Source organism: Oncorhynchus masou, chromosome 8, assembly GCF_036934945.1.
Source record: "Oncorhynchus masou masou isolate Uvic2021 chromosome 8, UVic_Omas_1.1, whole genome shotgun sequence".
NCBI lineage: Eukaryota > Metazoa > Chordata > Actinopteri > Salmoniformes > Salmonidae > Oncorhynchus > Oncorhynchus masou.
Genome location: NC_088219.1, coordinates 4,979,965 through 4,999,386, shown reverse-complemented (window position 1 = coordinate 4,999,386; position 19,422 = coordinate 4,979,965). Strand labels below are relative to the sequence as shown.

The window sequence follows — 19,422 nt, the reverse complement described above, 5'->3', positions numbered from 1 at the left end:
TATATGGGTAGTATAGTAGCAGTATAAGGGTAGTATAGGGGCAGTATAAGGGCAGTATAAGGGTAGTATAGGGGTAGTATCGTAGCAGTATAAGGGTAGTATAGGGGTAGTATAGTAGTAGAATAGGGGTAGTATAGTAGTAGTATAGGGGTAGTATCGTAGCAGTATAAGGGTAGTATATGGGTAGTATAGGGGTAGTATAGTAGCAGTATAAGGGTAGTATAGGGGTACTATAGTAGTAGAATAGGGGTAGTATAGTAGTAGTGTAGTGGTAGTATAGGGGTAGTATAGTAGAATAATAGGGGTAGTATAGTAGTAGTGTAGTAATATAGTAGTAGTGTAGTAGTACAGGGGTAGTATAGCTGCAGTATAGGGGCGGTACAGCAGTAGTGTATTAGTATAGTAGTAGTATAGGGGTAGTATAGTAGTAGTGTAGTAGTATAGTCGTGGACTAGGGGTAGTGTAGTAGTATAGTAGTAGAATAGGGGGTGTAGTATTATGGGGTAGTGTAGTAGTATAACAGGGGTAGTATAGCAGTAGTATATGGGACAGAATAGTAGTGGTATAGCAGTAGTCGTATAGTAGTAGAATAGGGGTAGTGTAGTAGTAGTGTAGTAGTATAGTAGTAGTGTACTAGTACAGGGGGGTAGTATAGCTATAGTTTAGGGCAGTACAGCAGTAGTGTATTAGTATAGTAGTAGTATAGTAGGAGGGGAATAGGGGCAGTGTAGTAGTAGTGTAGTAGTATAGTAGTGTAGTAGTACAGGGGTAGTATTGCTGCAGTATAGTAGTAGTGTATGGACTGTATAGTAGTAGTATAGGGGGTAGAATAGTACCAGTATAGCAGTGGTGTAGAGTAGTATAGTAGTATAGTGGTAGTATAGTAGTAGCACTGTAGTAGTATAGGGGTAGTATAGTACTGGTATAGTAGTAGCACAGGGGTAGCATGGTAGTATAGGGGTAGTATAGTTGCAGTATAGGGGCAGTATAGTAGCAGTATAGGGGTAGCATAGTAGCAGTATAGGGGTAGCATAGAGGCAGTATAGGGGTAGTATAGGGGCAGTATAGGGGTAGTATAGTAGCAGTATAGGGGTAGCATAGAGGCAGTGTAGTAGCAGTATAGGGGCAGTATAGTAGCAGTATAGGGGTAGTATATGGGTAGTATAGTAGCAGTATAAGGGTAGTATAGGGGCAGTATAAGGGGTAGTATAGGGGTAGTATCGTAGCAGTATAAGGGTAGTATAGGGGTAGAATAGGGGTAGTATAGTAGTAGTATAGGGGTAGTATCGTAGCAGTATAAGGGTAGTATATGGGTAGTATAGGGGTAGTATAGTAGCAGTATAAGGGTAGTATAGGGGTACTATAGTAGTAGAATAGGGGTAGTATAGTAGTAGTATAGGGGTAGTATCGTAGCAGTATAAGGGTAGTATATGGGTAGTATAGGGGTAGTATAGTAGCAGTACAAGGGTAGTAAAGGGGTAGTATAGTAGTAGCACAGGGGCAGTATAGGGGTAGTATAGTAGCAGTATAGGGGTAGTATAGTAGTAGCACAGGGGTAGTATAGGGGTAGCATAGAGGCAGCATAGGGGCAGGATAGGGGTAGTATACGGGCAGCATAGGGGTAGTATAGTAGCAGTATAGGGGTAGTATGGGGTTACATAGAAGTAGTATAGGGGTAGTATAGTAGTAGTATAGAAGTAGTATAGGGGTAGTATAGAAGTAGTATAGGGGTAGTAAAGTAATAGTATAGGGGTAGTATAGATGTAGTATAGGGGTAGTGTAGAAGTAGTATAGGGGTAGTAAAGTAGTAGTATAGGGGTAGTATAGATGTTGTATAGGGGTAGTATAGATGTAGTATAGGGGTGGTGTAGAAGTAGTATAGGGGTAGTAAATTAGTAGTATAGGGGTAGTATAGAAGTAGTATAGGGGTAGTATAGAAGTAGTATAGGGGTAGTATAGGGGTAGTAAAGTAATAGTATAGGGGTAGTATAGATGTAGTATAAGGGTAGTATAGAAGTAGTATAGTGGTAGTATAGGGGTAGTATAGGGGTAGTAATGTAATAGTATAGGGGTAGTATAGATGTAGTATAGGGGTAGTGTAGTAGTATAGGGGTAGTATAGAAGTCGTATAGGGGTAGTATAGTAGTGGTAAAGGGGTAGTATAGTAGTAGTAAAGGGGTAGTATAGGGGTAGTATGGGGTAGCGCAGGGGTAGTATAGTAGTAGTAAAGGGGTAGTATAGAAGTAGTATAGGGGTAGTATAGGGGTAGTATAGTAGTTGTGGTAAAGGGGTAGTATAGTAGTAGTAGTAAAGGGGTAGTATAGGGGTAGCACAGGGGTAGTATAGGGGTAGTATAGTAGTAGTAAAGGGGTAGTATAGAAGTAGTATAGGGGTAGTATAGTAGTAGTATAGTAATAGTATAGTAATAGTATAGTATGTGGTATAGTAGTAGTAGTATAGGGGTAGTATAGTAGTAGTATAGAAGTAGTATAGGGGTAGTATAGTAGTAGTATAGGGGTAGTATAGAAGTAGTATAGGGGTAGTATAGGGGTAGTGTAGTAGCACAGGGGTAGTATAGTAGTAGTACAGGGGTAGTATAGTAGTAGTACAGGGGTAGTATAGTAGTAGTATAGGGGTAGTATAGTAGTAGTATAGGGGTAGTATAGAAGTAGTATAGGGGTAGTATAGTAGTAGTATAGGGGTAGTATAGGGGCAGGAGAATAGCGGTAGTATAGGGGTAGTATGGTAGTAGTATAGGGGCAGGAGAATAGGGGTAGTAGTATATAATACTCACGCTAGCATTGCCAAGGGGATGACACAGAGTCCAGCAGACAACAGGAAGCAGAATCCAGGGTACCAGGTTACCGTGGCAGCGTAGAGACTACTGAACACAGCTATCGCCACACTGATGCTCACACTGTCCAGGCACGCCAAGCACGCAAACAACGCTCCTACACACACACACACAATATACTGTCAGATAAAGAAGTTCAAAGCTACATTAAAATACTGTAGCCTAACATTACCACATAGGTAAATCACCCTACATTTAAATGCTGTAGCCTGACATTACCACATAGGTAAATCCCCTACATTAAAATACTGCAGCCTAACATTACCACATAGGTAAATCACCCTACATTAAAATACTGCAGCCTAGCGTTGTGAGACATGTCATAATGGTTGCCTTGCTGCCAAATTATTGCCGCAAGTTCCATGGTTGCCATAGCGTCGTGAGGTAGCCGAGGCAGAGAGCTCTGTAAATATTGTACATATTTGATTGTTTTTTTAGTGTTGTTTTTATAATTGTATATTTGAAATCAACTTTTTGGGTTTTTGATAACTTGTTGATAGATTGATTAACTGTAATATCTGGAGGTGACTCACAACATTGTAGGACTGATTATGACATTGTGTTTGGCTTGGCTAGCTAGCTAGCTTGCTAATATGATTTGAATGATGCAGCAACACCAAATCAACATCGGCCCCCTTTTGCCCCATTTCCTAGAGGAAGTGGAGTGCGGTGTGAGGGGATACAGAGGCCTGCTTCTTCGTAGGAGGCTTTTCTGAACCACTGCTGAGGTGTGGTGGTCTTACTGGATTATTTAAAGTCACAAACAAACATTACCCAGGTGGTTGCTACATCTCAGTAGAGGACGATCCAGCCGAGCTACGGAGGAGGCACAAAGCCAGGGTCCTCAAAAAGCACCCGAAAGAGGATTTCAACACCCACCATGTCAGATTCTGAAATCGTTTTTGTTTCTAGAAACAGATCAGATTAACATTCCTGCAACATTATTTTGTTTTGTTATTTTGTCTCTAAGCTAATTGATTGCGTCGAAATTGACCATTTTACGAGGCCCGTCTCTCAGACATCTACATCCCTACTTCTTCCATATTTATTTATTTAACTTGGCAAGTCAGTTAAGAACAAATTCTTATTTACAATGACAGCCTACTGGAGGAACAGTGGTTTAACTGCCTTGTTCAGGGGTAGAACGACAGATTTTTACCTTGTCAGCTCAGGGATTCGATCTAGCAACCTTGACGGTTACTGGCCCAACGCTCTAACCACTAGGCTTCTCTCGATATACAGCACTGCTTATCATCTAAAGCTGAGGAAGACCATCGTCCTACAACTGTCAGATCCCTACATTGGTAAAAAATAAAATAAAAAAAATATTTTTTTTAATGAGACTTTAAGATTGAAATCACAATATAAAATACATTGAGAATTATTATTGTGTTCGTGTGGGAGAGAGAGGCTTGAAGAAGAGCCCTTCAGACATCTCTCGAACAATGAATATTTAACTAAATAGTTAGACATTTCAGTCCTACGAGTGTCTGTGTTTTTAATGGTCTCCACTCTAGTTCCCTGCAGCTAAACTGGGCGTATGGTCACCAGAGATGGCTTGAGCTGACAAATGAGCTAAAGACTGCATTACATAGACAATAATGTGTTTTACTAGAGATAGCTTAGGAGTAGAACAAGCCCTCACCGTCTCAAAATCACCCTTGCAACTGGGAAACTAAGCCAGGGTGGGGTTAAGACAACGACCCTGTGCAGATAACGACCGGAGGAACCCAGAGTGGCGTATGATGCTCCTTGGTCTGCATGAGGGGGGTTGAACCAACCATGACGAAGCATTCTCAGTGTCAGCTATCTGACTCTGCATTTGTGTAAAGGTTAGGTTACTTGCTCCAACACTCAAAGGTGTGTGGGGGGGGGTCGACCAGACAAGGGCCCCGTGACCAGACAAGGGCCCCGTGACCAGACAAGGGCCCCGTGACCAGACAAGGGCCCCGTGACCAGACAAGGGCCCCGTGACCAGACAAGGGCCAACCCCTCTCTGGTCTAACAACCTCTGTTTAAACAAACCATTGCTCAGCAATGCTTACATGCGTCTAACTCGTTCCAAGGAGGGCAGAGTGTCTGCGGGTTTTCGCACCACCCTTGTACTTAATTGATGAATAAAGTCAATAATTAGTAAGGAACTCCCCCTTATTTGGTTGTCTAGGTCTAATTGAAAGTTTTAAAAAACTACAAACACGCAGCCCTTTCGAGGAATGAGTTTGAACACATTAGTTATTAAGTTACTAGTTCATCTAAACCTGTCCAAAACACTCACCCTGCTCGTTCTTCGATACGATCTTTGACATCATGGATCTCAGCACGGGGAACGGCATGATAGCCAGCAGCATTGGAAGCCTCACTGAGGAGAACAAACAGACAATATAAACAGAGAGAGAGAGAGAGAGAGACAGTGACACAGAGACACAGAGACACAGAGAGACAGAGAGACAGAGAGACAGAGAGAGAGAAAGGGCAACCAGTGAGGAACAAACACCATTGTAAATACAACCCATATCTATGCTTATTTATTTTATCTTGTGTCCTTTCAAATTTGTACCTTGTAAAAACACTGTATATATATATATATATAATATGACATTTGTAATGTCTTTATTGTTTTGAAACTTCTGTATGTGTGATGTCTACTGTTAATTTTTATTGTTTACCTTACTTGCTTTGGCAATGTTAACACATGTTTCCCATGCCAATAAAGCCCCTTGAATTGAATTGAATTGAGAGAGAGAGACCACAGACAAAAACAGACACCCCCCCCCCCCATTGAGCCCCAGGACAGCAGCACAATTAGACCCAACCAGATCATGAGAAAACAAAAAGAGAACTACTTGAGACATTGGAAAGAATTTAACAAAAAAACAGAGCAAACTAGAATGCTATTTGGCCCTACACAGAGAGTACACAGCGGCAGAATACCTGACCACTGTGACTGACCCAAAAGTAAGGAAATCTTTGACTATGTACATACTCAGTGAGCATTGCTATTGAGAAAGGCCGCCGTAGGCAGACATGGCTCTCAAGAGAAGACAGGCTATGTGCTCACTGCCCACAAAATTATGTGGAAACTGAACTGCACTTCCTAACCTGACAAATGTGTCTCTAATATGGTCATACACATTTCCCTCAGATTACACTGACCCACAAATAATTTTAAAATAAATCCAAATTTGATAAACTCTCATATCCACTGGGTGAAATACCACAGTGTGCCATCACAGCAGCAAGATATGTGACCTGTTGCCACAAGAAAGAGCAACTAGTGAAGAACAAACACCATTGTAAATATTTATGTTTATTTATTTTCCCTTTTGTACTTTAACTAATTGCACATTGTTACAACACTGTATATATATATAATATGACATTTTATTATTTTGGAACCTTTGTGAGTATAATGTTTACTGTTCGTTCATTTTTATTGTTTATTTCACTTTTGTATATTTATTTATTGTTGATTTCACTTTTGTATATTGCTTTGGCAATGTAAACATATGTTTCCCATACCAATAAATTCAATTGAAATTCAACTGAGAGAGGTTTAACATCACATGATTGACTCGCTGGGTTTTCAATCGACTGAACAGAGGTTATGTAAGTTTGTCTTTTTAGTTTCTCCCCTTTTTGGAAAAGAGCCAAGATAAAGACCTGAATATTATGGTTTGTTGTCTTTCTATCTGGTTTCACAATGATAAAGAAACGCAGTCAGGGTCGTTCCACCTCAAAAACCACCAGAAAGTGGATTTCAACACCCCATCACGTCAGATTGTTCTGAAATCATTTCTGCTGTTAGAAACAGATAATATTAACATTCCTGCAACATTATTTTATAGAAATATAATTTGCTCTCTAAGCTAATTTGATTGCACAATTAATGTTAAATAAATATAGTACCTAACATGCGATTTGGACCTACCTTTCCTCTAACAAGGACTTAGATATGAGGAATCCAAAGGAATGGTTAAAAACACCCATGGACCCCCCCCATACCCCACGGACCTCCCCCCCCCCATAACCTACGGAGCCCCTACACCAACAACGACTATACAGTATCAGTTCTCTCCGTCTGACCATTAATTTGGAGCTGCTGCTCCATATACATTAATATGGAGTACTGTTTCTTTATACTACGTAATGTATTCTCAGTGAATTTGGTGAGGTCCCCCCTGTTCAGAGAAAATTAGTCATTGAAGTTGCTTGGTTTTATGTCCAATCCAAAGGCAAAAGAAACACACAACTATTTAGGCCGGGGTGCTGGCTAGCGGAGTAGACCACTTGAAAAATTAATAGGTGAGCCGCACGCTCTCGGAGCTCAGATGCAATAATTGAATAACCTAATAAACAACGTTTAGACAGACAAGCTGTTTTCATCAGGGTATGATGTCCCACCCAGCCTGATAGACTAGTCTCATAGACTAGACGTAACATAGTAAAAGTAAATCCTGGACACTCAAACTAGTATGATATGTTACGTTTGGTATGGGTACATAAGACAGAAAGTTACTTAAGGCGAAAAAACGTAAGGTGGTTGGTCGGGGTGAATGGGTGATCGTGTAACGTGAACGTCTAGCAACCCAAAGGTTGTGTGTTCGAATCGAATCACGGACAACTTTAGCATTTTACCTAATTAGCAACCTTGCAACTACTTACTACTTTGTAGATACTTTGCAACTTCTTAGCATGTTAGCTAACCCTTACCATAACCTAACTCCTAACCCTAATGTTAGCCACCTAGCTAACATTAACCATCGAGCTAAACATTAACCATCTAGCTAACATTAGACACCTAGCTAACGTTAGACACCTAGCTAACATTAGACACCTAGCTAACAAAATGGATGATGGACATCCACAAATTAAGACATACCATACAAAATGTAACATATCATACTAATTGGAGTGTCCCGGATTTACGTTTACTATGTGACGTCTACCCTCAAGTCCAGTCTACCCTCAAGACAATGATCCAAAACATAAAGCAAAATCTACAATGGAATGGTTCAAAAATAAACATATCCAGGTGTTAGAATGGCCAAGTCAAAGTCCAGACCTGAATCCAATCGAGAATCTGTGGAAAGAACTGAAAACTGCTGTTCACAAATGCTCTCCATCCAACCTCACTGAGCTCGAGCTGTTTTGCAAGGAGGAATGGGAAAAAATGTCAGTCTCTCGATGTGCAAAAATGATAGACATACCCCAAGCGACTTACAGCTGTAATCGCAGCAAAAGGTGGCGCTACAAAGTATTAACTTAAGGGGGCTGAATAATTTTGCAATTTTTGATTTGTTAAAAAAGTTTGAAATATCCAATAAATGTCGTTCCACTTCATGATTGTGTCCCACTTGTTGATTCTTCACAAAAAAATACAGTTTTATATCTTTATGTTTGAAGCCTGAAATGTGGCAAAAGGTCGCAAAGTTCAAGGGGGCCGAATACTTTCACAAGGCACTGTATATTAGCATTTTCACACGTCATGATCAAATCTAATTTGGTTAATTTAGTGTAAATGTAATTTAGGTGAACTATCCCTTTAACATTGAGGTGGGGTGGGGGGTGATTCTCTTAATCACCTAATAGCAGGAACTGCACCATCTAGTGGTCAGAATCTGGTAATATCAGGATGTCGAGCACAAGTCTTACAAATGTAATGACTAATTTCTCTGAACAAGGGAAAATAATAACGTAAAACCCGCAGCACCATACTACCAGTCAGAAACAGAGAACTGATACTGTACACTCAGTCAGTGGCTGGCTGGCTGGCTGACCACTTCATTTTTATTCCTCATGTCAAACCTATTATTAGAAAAAGAATTGGGCCCAAGTGGGATGTTGGGTACCATATTTATTGAATATTATATTTACAATATTTATTGATTATATTTCCTATATTTATTTAATATTATATTTCCTATATTTATTGAATATTATATTTCCTATATTTATTGAATATTATATTTACTGAATATTATATTTACAATATTAATTGAATATTATATTTACAATATTTATTGAATTTACTATATTTATTGAATATTAGATGAATCCTATAAATGAAAAATAGGCCAATTTGGGTGTAATAAATTAGCTTCAAATTATATTTCAAGAAAATAATGTTGTGTGAATGCTAATCTTATCTATTTCTAAATACAGAAACCATTTCAGAACAATCTGAGATGGTGGGCGTCGTGACATGAAACGACCTGTCAGTCATGTCACAGTAAAACTATCTGGTTCCTTTTATACTACCATATAAACCTTTACAGGTGATGTTTATGGCCTTCAATTTGCCCTTTCTGCTTACACTTATCCTTTCAGATCGACACGAGGTAGCTAGAGGTAGGCTCCGAGGTGTTCCTGACCACCAGACTAACTGGGGCGCAGAGGTGTTCCTGACCACCAGACCAGACTAACTGGGGCCCAGAGGTGTTCCTGACCACCAGACCAGACTAACTGGGGCCCAGAGGTGTTCCTAAACACCAGACCAGACTAACTGGGGCCCAGAGGTGTTCCTGACCACCAGACCAGACTAACTGGGGCGCAGAGGTGTTCCTAAACACCAGACCAGACTAACTGGGGCCCAGAGTTGTTCCTGAACACCAGACCAGACCAACTGGGGCCCAGAGGTGTTCCTGACCATCAGACTAACTGGGGCCCAGAGGTGTTCCTGACCACCAGACCAGACTAACTGGGGCGCAGAGTTGTTCCTAAACATCAGATCAGACTAACTGGGGCCCAGAGGTGTTCCTGACCATCAGACTAACTGGGGCTCAGAGGTGTTCCTGACCACCAGACCAGACTAACTGGGGCCCAGAGGTGTTCCTGACCACCAGACCAGACTAACTGGGGCCCAGAGTTGTTCCTAAACACCAGATCAGACTAACTGGGGCCCAGAGTTGTTCCTAAACACCAGATCAGACTAACTGGGGCCCAGAGGTGTTCCTAAACACCAGACCAGACTAACTGGGGCCCAGAGGTGTTCCTGACCACCAGACCAGACTAACTGGAGCCCAGAGGTGTTCCTGACCACCAGATCAGACTAACTGGGGCCCAGAGGTGTTCCTAAACACCCTACCAGACTAACTGGGGCCCAGAGGTGTTCCTAAACACCAGATCAGACTAACTGGGGCCCAGAGTTGTTCCTAAACACCAGACCAGACTAACTGGGACCCAGAGTTGTTCCTAAACACCAGATCAGACTAACTGGGACGCAGAGTTGTTCCTGACCACCAGACCAGATTAACTGGGGCCCAGAGGTGTTCCTGACCACCAGATCAGACTAACTGGGGCCCAGAGGTGTTCCTAAACACCAGACCAGACTAACTGGGGCCCAGAGGTGTTCCTGACCACCAGACCAGATTAACTGGGGCCCAGAGGTGTTCCTGACCACCAGATCAGACTAACTGGGGCCCAGAGGTGTTCCTAAACACCAGACCAGACTAACTGGGGCCCAGAGGTGTTCCTAAACACCAGACCAGACTAACTGGGGCCCAGAGGTGTTCCTAAACACCAGACCAGACTAACTGGGGCCCAGAGTTGTTCCAGCTCAGGAATAACTTCAGGCCCAAGGTAAAAGTTAACCAACACTTGGCTCACATCAGGGTTGGGGTCAATTCCATTTCAATTCAATTCAGTTAACTCATATGTCCATTGAATTACATTGACAAAAATTCAGAATAGTAAATTTCGGTTTATTTCCTGAATGAACTGAATTTAAATGGAATTGACCCCAACCCTGGCTCACATAGTGTAGAGTTCTCTTTTCACAGGACCATGTTACCATTGAAAATCCTCCTTATTCCTTACCCAGGAACATCATGACCGTGGTCTTGGCGAAGGCCACCAGGGTCATACCCGCCATGACACTCAGTATCCCTATGAGAATGATGACGAGGTTGGGCACGCCGCAGCGAGAGAACACCGTCACGCCCACGAAGCTGGTCAGGAACACCGTGGTGGACAGCGCCGAGCCGTAGCCAATCAGGATCTCGGTCCAGCACAGCGGCTGGTTGAGCTCGTACAGCGTGATCATGGAGAGCCCGCCCATGTTGGCGAAGGAGAAGGAGGAGAAGAGGAGCAGGAGGAGCACCAGGAGGATATTGCGCCTCCTGCTGGCCCCTGCAAACAGCTGGTAGACCCCGCAGGCCAACTGGTGCATGGCGGTGCGGCGCGGAGATCCGTCCAGGGGGTCATCCGGAGGTCGTTGGAGCGTCTCCTCCAGGATGAAGACGGCGTAGAGCAGGTTGAAACACTGGAACAGAGCAGAGGTGAAGAAGGGCCAGTTGAAGCCTGCTGCTCGGAGGAAGTATCCCGTAGAGAGAGAGGCCACTCCAGACAGCAGGCCGATCACCATGTCTATCCCGGCCATACGCAGGGTCTTCTGCTGTCCGTCCTCACACAGGTCAGCGATGTAGGAGAAACAGCCACCGAGTAACGTCCCCGAGCCCCCGAACAGGGCGCTGACGAACGACGAGACGATGAGGAGGTAGAGGTTGAGCTCGAAGAAGGAGACGGCCAGGAAAGACAGGGCGTAGAACAGAGAGCCAATCAGAGGCAGGATGATGGTGATCTTGCGTCCGCGCTGGTCGCTGTAGGCGACGAGGATGAGGGTGACGGCCAGAGAGGGGATCATGGAGAAGAGCTCAGTGTAGAGGGAGAAGAGAGACGCCGCCTTCTGCACCTCCTATAATAAACATGAAAAAGAACAAGGTAAAGAGAGACAGAGAGAAGAGAAGAGACAAACTATATTAACATCAACATGGAGAATAGCTCAGTATAGAGGGAGCAGAGACAAACTATATTAACATCAACATGGAGAAGAGCTCAGTATCGAGGGAGAAGAGTCAAACTATATTAACATCAACATGGAGAAGTGCTCAGTATAGAGGGAGCAGAGACAAACTATATTAACATCAACATGGAGAAGAGCTCAGTATAGAGGGAGATGAGTCAAACTACATTAACATCAACATGGAGAAGAGCTCAGTATCGAGGGAGAAGAGTCAAACTATATTAACATCAACATGGAGAAGTGCTCAGTATAGAGGGAGCAGAGACAAACTATATTAACATCAACATGGAGAAGAGCTCAGTATAGAGGGAGCAGAGACAAACTATATTAACATCAACATGGAGAAGAGCTCAGTATCGAGGGAGAAGAGTCAAACTATATTAACATCAACATCAACATGGAGAAGAGCTCAGTATAGAGGGAGAAGAGACAAACAAACAAACAAACAAACAAACAAACAAACAACAACATGAAGGTTTGTAAGTTGCTCTGGATAAGAGCGTCTGCTAAATGACTTAAATGTAAATGTAAATGTAAGGTGAGGGAGGGGATCATGGAGCAGAGATTTTGTGATTGAAGCAAAATTGTTTTTGTTTTTTAGCTGGAGTACCGTGTGTGTTTACCCCAGATAATAAAAACACAATCAGTTAAAACACACAAGGTAATAGATAATAGCCACGGGGAGGGGAAACACACACAGTCGGACCAGGAGATAACCATGACAAATTACAGACTACATTCCACAGAACACCAGACTCTCTTCATCCACAGTGATTCACTTCTGATTTGACGCAATCATAAAAAACAAAACAAAGAGAGGAAGTATACAATAGAAAAAAGGAGAAATGTGACAATGCGCTGCTCTGTTACAGGCCAGGAGACAACTCTACGGGGAAATATAATGCTATTTATGTCAATCAGGCTTCAAGCAGAAAGAAACTCAACTCTCGTCTCAACCACAACAGGTGTAGATGTGGTTCTTGACTTTTCAAACCCAAAACAAGAAGGTTTTTTTCCCCCCTGATCAACAAGTCATTCAGACATCTTTTCTCTGTGTCTTTCAATGGCCACTGACTGTCTTTTCAGACTAGGCTATAAACAGAATAGCATGAAGGCTCTGCTTTGCCAATCAACCAAAATCAACTGGAGAAACCAGTTGAAACCAGTCTAATGAGATGTGACCTTTCCTAGTTGGTTACAGTCTAACCATGTTAATAATTACAGTAGCCTGCTAGCTGGCTCTGACACTTATCGGATGAGGCACCGCTTGCAAACTATCACCGATTACAAAGGGAAGCCCTGACGTCTTCTATCCAGATGCCTTCTATGCTTGCTACGAGGCAAGCAACACTGAATCATGCATGAGAGCACCAGCTAGTCCGGACGACTGTGTGATCACGCTATAAGTAGCCGATGTGAGTAAGAACTTTAAACAGGTTAACGTTAACAAGCCAGACGGATTACCAGGAAGTGTATTCCAAGCATGCTCTGACCTCTACTTGACCCGGTCTGTAATAACAACATGTTTAAATCAGACCAAAACAAGTCCCTGTACCCAAGAACGCCAAGGTAACCTGTCTAAATGACTATCACCCTGTAGCACTCACATCTGTAGCCATGAAATGCTTTGAAAGGCTGGTCAAGGCTCAGATCAACTACATCATCCCAGATCACCAACACAGTCGTGAAGAGGGCACGACAATGTCTCTTTCCCCCTCAAGAGGCTGAAAAGATTTGTCATGGGCTTGCAGATCCTCAAAAAAGGTCTACAGCTGCACCATTGAGAGCATTTTGACGAGCTGCATCACCGCCTGGTATGGACACTGATTGGCATCAAACAGCGGACACTACAGAGGGTAGTGGGTACGACCCAGACCTCTATAGCAGGCGGTGTCAGAGGAAGGCTCTACAGAGGGTAGTGGGTACAGCCCAGACCTCTATACCAGGTTCTACAGAGGGTAGTGGGTACAGCCCAGACCTCTATACCAGGCTCTACAGAGGGTAGTGGGTACAGCCCAGACCTCTATACCAGGCTCTACAGAGGGTAGTGGGTACAGCCCAGACCTCTATACCAGGCGGTGTCAGAGGAAGGCTCTACAGAGGGTAGTGGGTTACGGCCCAGACCTCTATACCAGGCTCTACAGAGGGTAGTGGGTTACGGCCCAGACCTCTATACCAGGCTGTACAGAGGGTAGTGGGTTACGGCCCAGACCTCTATACCAGGCTCTACAGAGGGTAGTGGGTTACGGCCCAGACCTCTATACCAGGCGGTGTCAGAGGAAGGCCCTACAGAGGTTCGTGGGTACGGACCAGTCCTCTATACCAGGCTCTACAGAGGGTAGTGGGTTACGGCCCAGACCTCTATACCAGGCTCTACAGAGGGTAGTGGGTTACGGCCCAGACCTCTATACCAGGCTCTACAGAGGGTAGTGGGTTACGGCCCAGACCTCTATACCAGGCTGTACAGAGGGTAGTGGGTTACGGCCCAGACCTCTATACCAGGCTGTACAGAGGGTAGTGGGTTACGGCCCAGACCTCTATACCAGGCTGTACAGAGGGTAGTGGGTTACGGCCCAGACCTCTATACCAGGCTCTACAGAGGGTAGTGGGTTACGACCCAGACCTCTATACCAGGCTGTACAGAGGAAGGCCCTACAGAGGGTAGTGGGTACAGCCCAGACCTCTATACCAGGCTGTACAGAGGAAGGCTCTACAGAGGGTAGTGGGTACAGACCAGACCTCTATACCAGGCGGTGTCAGAGGAAGGCCCTACAGAGGGTAGTGGGTACTGCCCAGACCTCTATACCAGGCTCTACAGAGGGTAGTGGGTTACGGCCCAGACCTCTATACCAGGCGGTGTCAGAGGAAGGCCCTACAGAGGGTCGTGGGTACGGACCAGACCTCTATACCAGGCTGTACAGAGGAAGGCTCTACAGAGGGTAGTGGGTACGGCCCAGACCTCTATACCAGGCGGTGTCAGAGGAAGGCCCTACAGAGGGTAGTGGATACGGCCCAGACCTCTATACCAGGCGGTGTCAGAGGAAGGCCCTACAGAGGGTCGTGGGTACGGACCAGACCTCTATACCAGGCTCTACAGAGGGTAGTGGGTTACGGCCCAGTACATCACCGGGGCCGAGCTCCCTGCCATCTAGGACCTCTATACCAGGCGGTGTCAGAGGAAGGCAGACTAACTGGGGCCCAGAGGTAGTGGGTACGGCCCAGTACATCACCGGGGCCAAGCTCCCTGCCATCCAGGACCTCTATACCAGGCGGTGTCAAAGGAAGGCCCTAAAAATGGTCAAACACTTCAGCCACCCAAGTCATAGCCTGTTCTCTCTGCTACGGCACGGCAAGAGGTACCAACGCACCAAGTCTGGAACTATCAAGACCCTGAACAGCTTCTACCCCACAAGCCATAAACCTGATGAATAGTTAACCAAATAACTACCCGGACTGTCTGCATTTACCCTTTTTGCACAAAATGTATACATATTTTTCTACTGTTCATTATATAATTCTGTTGCCTGGTCACTTTATCCCTACCTATACTGTATGTATGTACATATCTACCTCAACTACCACGTACCCCTGCACATCGACAATGGTACTGATACACCCTATATATGATTCAGAACATGAAGAACCATATTTGTCTTGGTAAAAAAAAAAGAAGAAGAATTGTATAACATAAGGAAGGGAGATTTCACCACTGTATACACTACGTGGACAAAAGTATGTGGACACCCCTTCAAATGAATGGATTCGGGCTATTTCAGCCACACCCGTTGCTGACAGGTGTACAAGATAGAGCAAACAGCCATGTAATCTCCATAGACAAAACATTGGCAGTAGAAGATCTCAGTGACTTTCAACATGGCACCGTCATAGGATGCCACCTTTCCAACAAGTCCGTTTCTGCCCTTCTAGAGCTGTCCCCCCCCTCCCGGTCATCTGTAAATACTGTTGTGAAGTGGAAACGTCTAGGAGCAACAAAGGCTTAGCCGCGAAGTGGTTGGCCAAACAAACTCACAGAACGGGACCACCGAGTGCTGTAGCGCGTAAGAATCGTCTGTCCTCGGTTGCAACACTCACTAGTTCCGAACTGCCTCTGGAAGCAACGGCAGTAAAACACGGGTTCGTCGGGAGCTTCATGAAATGGGTTTCCATGGCCGAGCAGCTGCACACAAGCCTAAGATCACCATGCACAATGTCAAGGGTCAGCTGGAGTGGTGTAAAGCTCGCTGCCATTGGACTGGTGAGCAGTGGAAACGCGTTCTGTAGAGTGATGAATCACGCTTCACCATCTGGCAGTCCGACGGACTAACCTGGGTTTGACAGATGCCAGGAGAATGCTACCTGCCCCTATGCATAGTGCCAACTGTAAAGTTTGGTGGAGGATGAATAATGGTCTGGGGCTGTTTTTCATGGTTCGGGCTAGGCCCGTTAGTTCCAGTGAAGGGAAATCTTAACACTACAGCATCCAATGACATTCTAGACGATTCTGTGCTTCCAACTTTGTGGCAACAGTTTGCGGAAGGCCCTTTCCTGTTTCAATGCCCCGAGGTCTATACAGAAATGGTTTGTCGAGATTGGTGTGGAAGAACTTGACAGGCCTGCACAGAGCCCTGACCTCAACCCCACCGAACACCTCTGGGATGAATTGGAACACCGGCTACGTGCCAGGCCTAATCGCCCGACTTCACTAATGCTCTTGTGGCTGAATGGAAGCAAGTCCCTACAGCAATGTTCCAAAATCTGGTGGAAAGCCTTCCCAGAAGAGTGGAGGCTGTTACAGTAGCAAAGGAGGGACCAACTCCATATTAATGGCCACGATTTTTGAGATGTTTGACGAGTAAGTGTCCACATACTTATGTTTCTAAAAATCCCCTAAGGGAAAAAAACGAATGGTGGAAAAACTATTGGAACCATTTCCCTGTTTGACCGCTAGGTTTTATGGGTATTATGACACCTCCGCTGTGGGGCTCTATCTACATAAATGATTTAGAGGATCAGAAGATAAGAAGAGCAGAAACGCTGACATCGTGCCTCCACGCTCCCAGCTTGTTGACCGAACAGAAGCAAACTATGGGAATACTTGGATTACAAAGCAGATGAGGGCCAGCCCACAGGAACAACAAAGCCAAAGGTTTTACAAAGCAGATGAGGGCCAGCCTACAGGAACAACAAAGCCAAAGGTTTTACAAAGCAGTGCAGGGAGGGAGGTTTACTTCCAAAAATGACATTTAAAAAAAAGTACTATTTTACAAATGACATTTGCACTGCAACGTTGTCGTTATTCTAATAAATTATAATTATTTTTAAGTAACAATGACATGAACATATATTATGCATGACATTCATGTGAGCATTATAATAATAATTATAATAATCAGTAATATTTATTATATTAATAATAATTATAATAATTATAATAATAAATAAATACATATTTCTACAGTAACTAACCTGTTGGTTGTTGTCAAAGACAGGGTAGGTTGTGTTGGTTTGGGTTTCTACAGTAACTAACCTGTTGGTTGTTGTCAGAGACAGGGTAGGTTGTGTTGGTTTGGGTTTCTACAGTAACTAACCTGTTGGTTGTTGTCAGAGACAGGGTAGGTTGTGTTGGTTTGGGTTTCTACAGTAACTAACCTCATGGTGGCTGCTGGTGTTGGAAGGATCGCAGCGTGAGGTGTTGTCAGAGACAGGGTAGGTTGTGTTGGTCATCTCCTGCCATAGTCTCCTGTACACATACTGTTGTACCAAGGGGTAGATCAGGAAACTGGCAAAGGAATAGAAGGCTACCAGTGGCTCTACCAGGAATAACCCCTTCATTCTTCTCAGGGGGAGTGGACAAACAGACCCCTGGAAGACAAGGTAGGAGAGTTCAGTATACAGACAGAATGACAGACAGACCCCTGGAAGCCAAGGTTAGGAGATGAATACAAACCTGGCAACAGAATAGATCCTAGACACTAAGAGGAGATGGCAGGATTAATTTATTGTTTGTAAATAAATTAAATTAGTTAACCTTTAATTAAGTAGGCAAGTCAGTTAAGAACAAATTCTTATTTACAATGACGGCCTACCCCGGACAGCTCTGGGCCAATTGTACGCCGCCCGATGGGACTCCCCATCACGGCCGGATGTGATACAGCCTGGATTTGAACCAGGGACTGCAGTGATGCCTCTTGCACTGAGATGCAGTGCCTTAGACAGCTGCGTCACTCGGGAGTTACTGGGTATGTTTACCCTACATATTTATGCTGTTGCTTTCTTTATTGTTACTTAAAAACAACAACATACACCGAGTGTACAAAACATTACGGACACACTAACTAATGTTGAGTTGGCCTTCAGAACAGACTCAATTGGTCGGGGCATGGACTCTCAACAGGAAGTGTTCCACAGGGATGCTGGTCCATGTGGACTCTACAAGGTGTTGAAAGTGTTCCACAGGGATGTTGGTCCATGTGGACTCTACAAGGTGTTGAAAGTGTTCCACAGGGATGTTGGTCCACGTTGACTCTACAAGGTGTTGAAAGCGTTCCACAGGGATGCTGGTCCATGTGGACTCTACAAGGTGTTGAAAGCGTTCCACAGGGATGCTGGTCCATGTTGACTCTACAAGGTTTCCAAAGCGTTCCACAGGGATGCTGGTCCATGTTGACTCTACAAGGTTTCCAAAGCGTTCCACAGGGATGCTGGTCCATGTTGACTCTACAAGGTTTCCAAAGTGTTCCACAGGGATGTTGGTCCATGTTGACTCTACAAGGTTTCCAAAGCGTTCCACAGGGATGCTGGCCCATGTTGACTCTACAAGGTGTCTAAAGTGTTCCACAGGGATGTTGGTCCATGTTGACTCTACAAGGTTTCCAAAGCGTTCCACAGGGATGCTGGCCCATGTTGACTCTACAAGGTGTCTAAAGTGTTCCACAGGGATGTTGGTCCATGTTGACTCTACAAGGTTTCCAAAGCGTTCCACAGGGATGTTGGCCCATGTTGACTCCAATGCTTCCCAAAGTTGTGTCAAGTTGGCTGGATGTCCTTTTGGGTGGTGGACCATTTTTGATACACAGAGGAAACTGTTGAGCGTGAACAACCCAGCAGCGTTGCAGTTTGTGACTCAAACCGGCACCCCCATGCCACCTACTACCATACCCCGTTTAGAGGCACTTACATTTTTTGTCTTGCCCGTTCACCCTCTGAATGGCACACATACACAATCCATGTCTCAATTGTCTCTAGGATTAAAAATCCTTCTTTAACCTGTCTCCTCCCCTTCATCTACACTGATCGAAGTGAATTTAACAATAGGCATCAATAAGGGATTATAGCTGTCACCTGGATTCACCTGGTCAGTCTATGTCATGGACAGAGCAGGCGTTCTTAATGTTTTGTCCACTCAGTGTAAATACACACTCTAAGCCAGCAGGTATAACACGTTCACTCTCCTCAGGGGGAGAATGGACACACAGATCCCTGGGAAATAAAGTTTTGAATTTATGTTATTTATTTGGGCAATACAACAAGATGTAGGCCTACATTGGATGACCAGAGGAGAGCACCTAAAAGTATTATTTAAAAGGCCTAGTCAGTTTGTTATCTCAATATCAAATTATTTCTGGGTAGCTTACTTCCTTTATTAAGTACCTTTCAATTGAAATGGTCCCCCCCTCAAAAAAAAAAATATTTAAAAAATTGCAAGAGCAATTTCTCAAGAATTTTTGCTAGGTCGGTCAGAGTGGTCTGACTGGGGAGGGGAAAACTG

General features: G+C 44.2%; 1 protein-coding gene across 2 annotated transcripts in view; it reads right to left on the bottom strand.

Annotated features, from left to right (window-relative positions):
• LOC135544013 (lysosomal proton-coupled steroid conjugate and bile acid symporter SLC46A3-like) overlaps nucleotides 1-19,422 on the bottom strand; it is a 105,523-nt gene that overhangs the window by 81,892 nt on the left and 4,209 nt on the right. For both annotated transcript variants that reach the window (XM_064971349.1, XM_064971348.1), the window contains 4 exons: nucleotides 17,304-17,516; nucleotides 10,670-11,546; nucleotides 5,130-5,213; nucleotides 2,795-2,951 (listed from right to left, as the gene is read on the bottom strand). In XM_064971349.1, coding sequence (XP_064827421.1) covers nucleotides 2,795-2,951; nucleotides 5,130-5,213; nucleotides 10,670-11,546; nucleotides 17,304-17,486 — 1,301 coding nt within the window. In that variant the 5' untranslated portion in view covers nucleotides 17,487-17,516. The remainder of the gene's footprint in view (nucleotides 1-2,794; nucleotides 2,952-5,129; nucleotides 5,214-10,669; nucleotides 11,547-17,303; nucleotides 17,517-19,422) is intronic.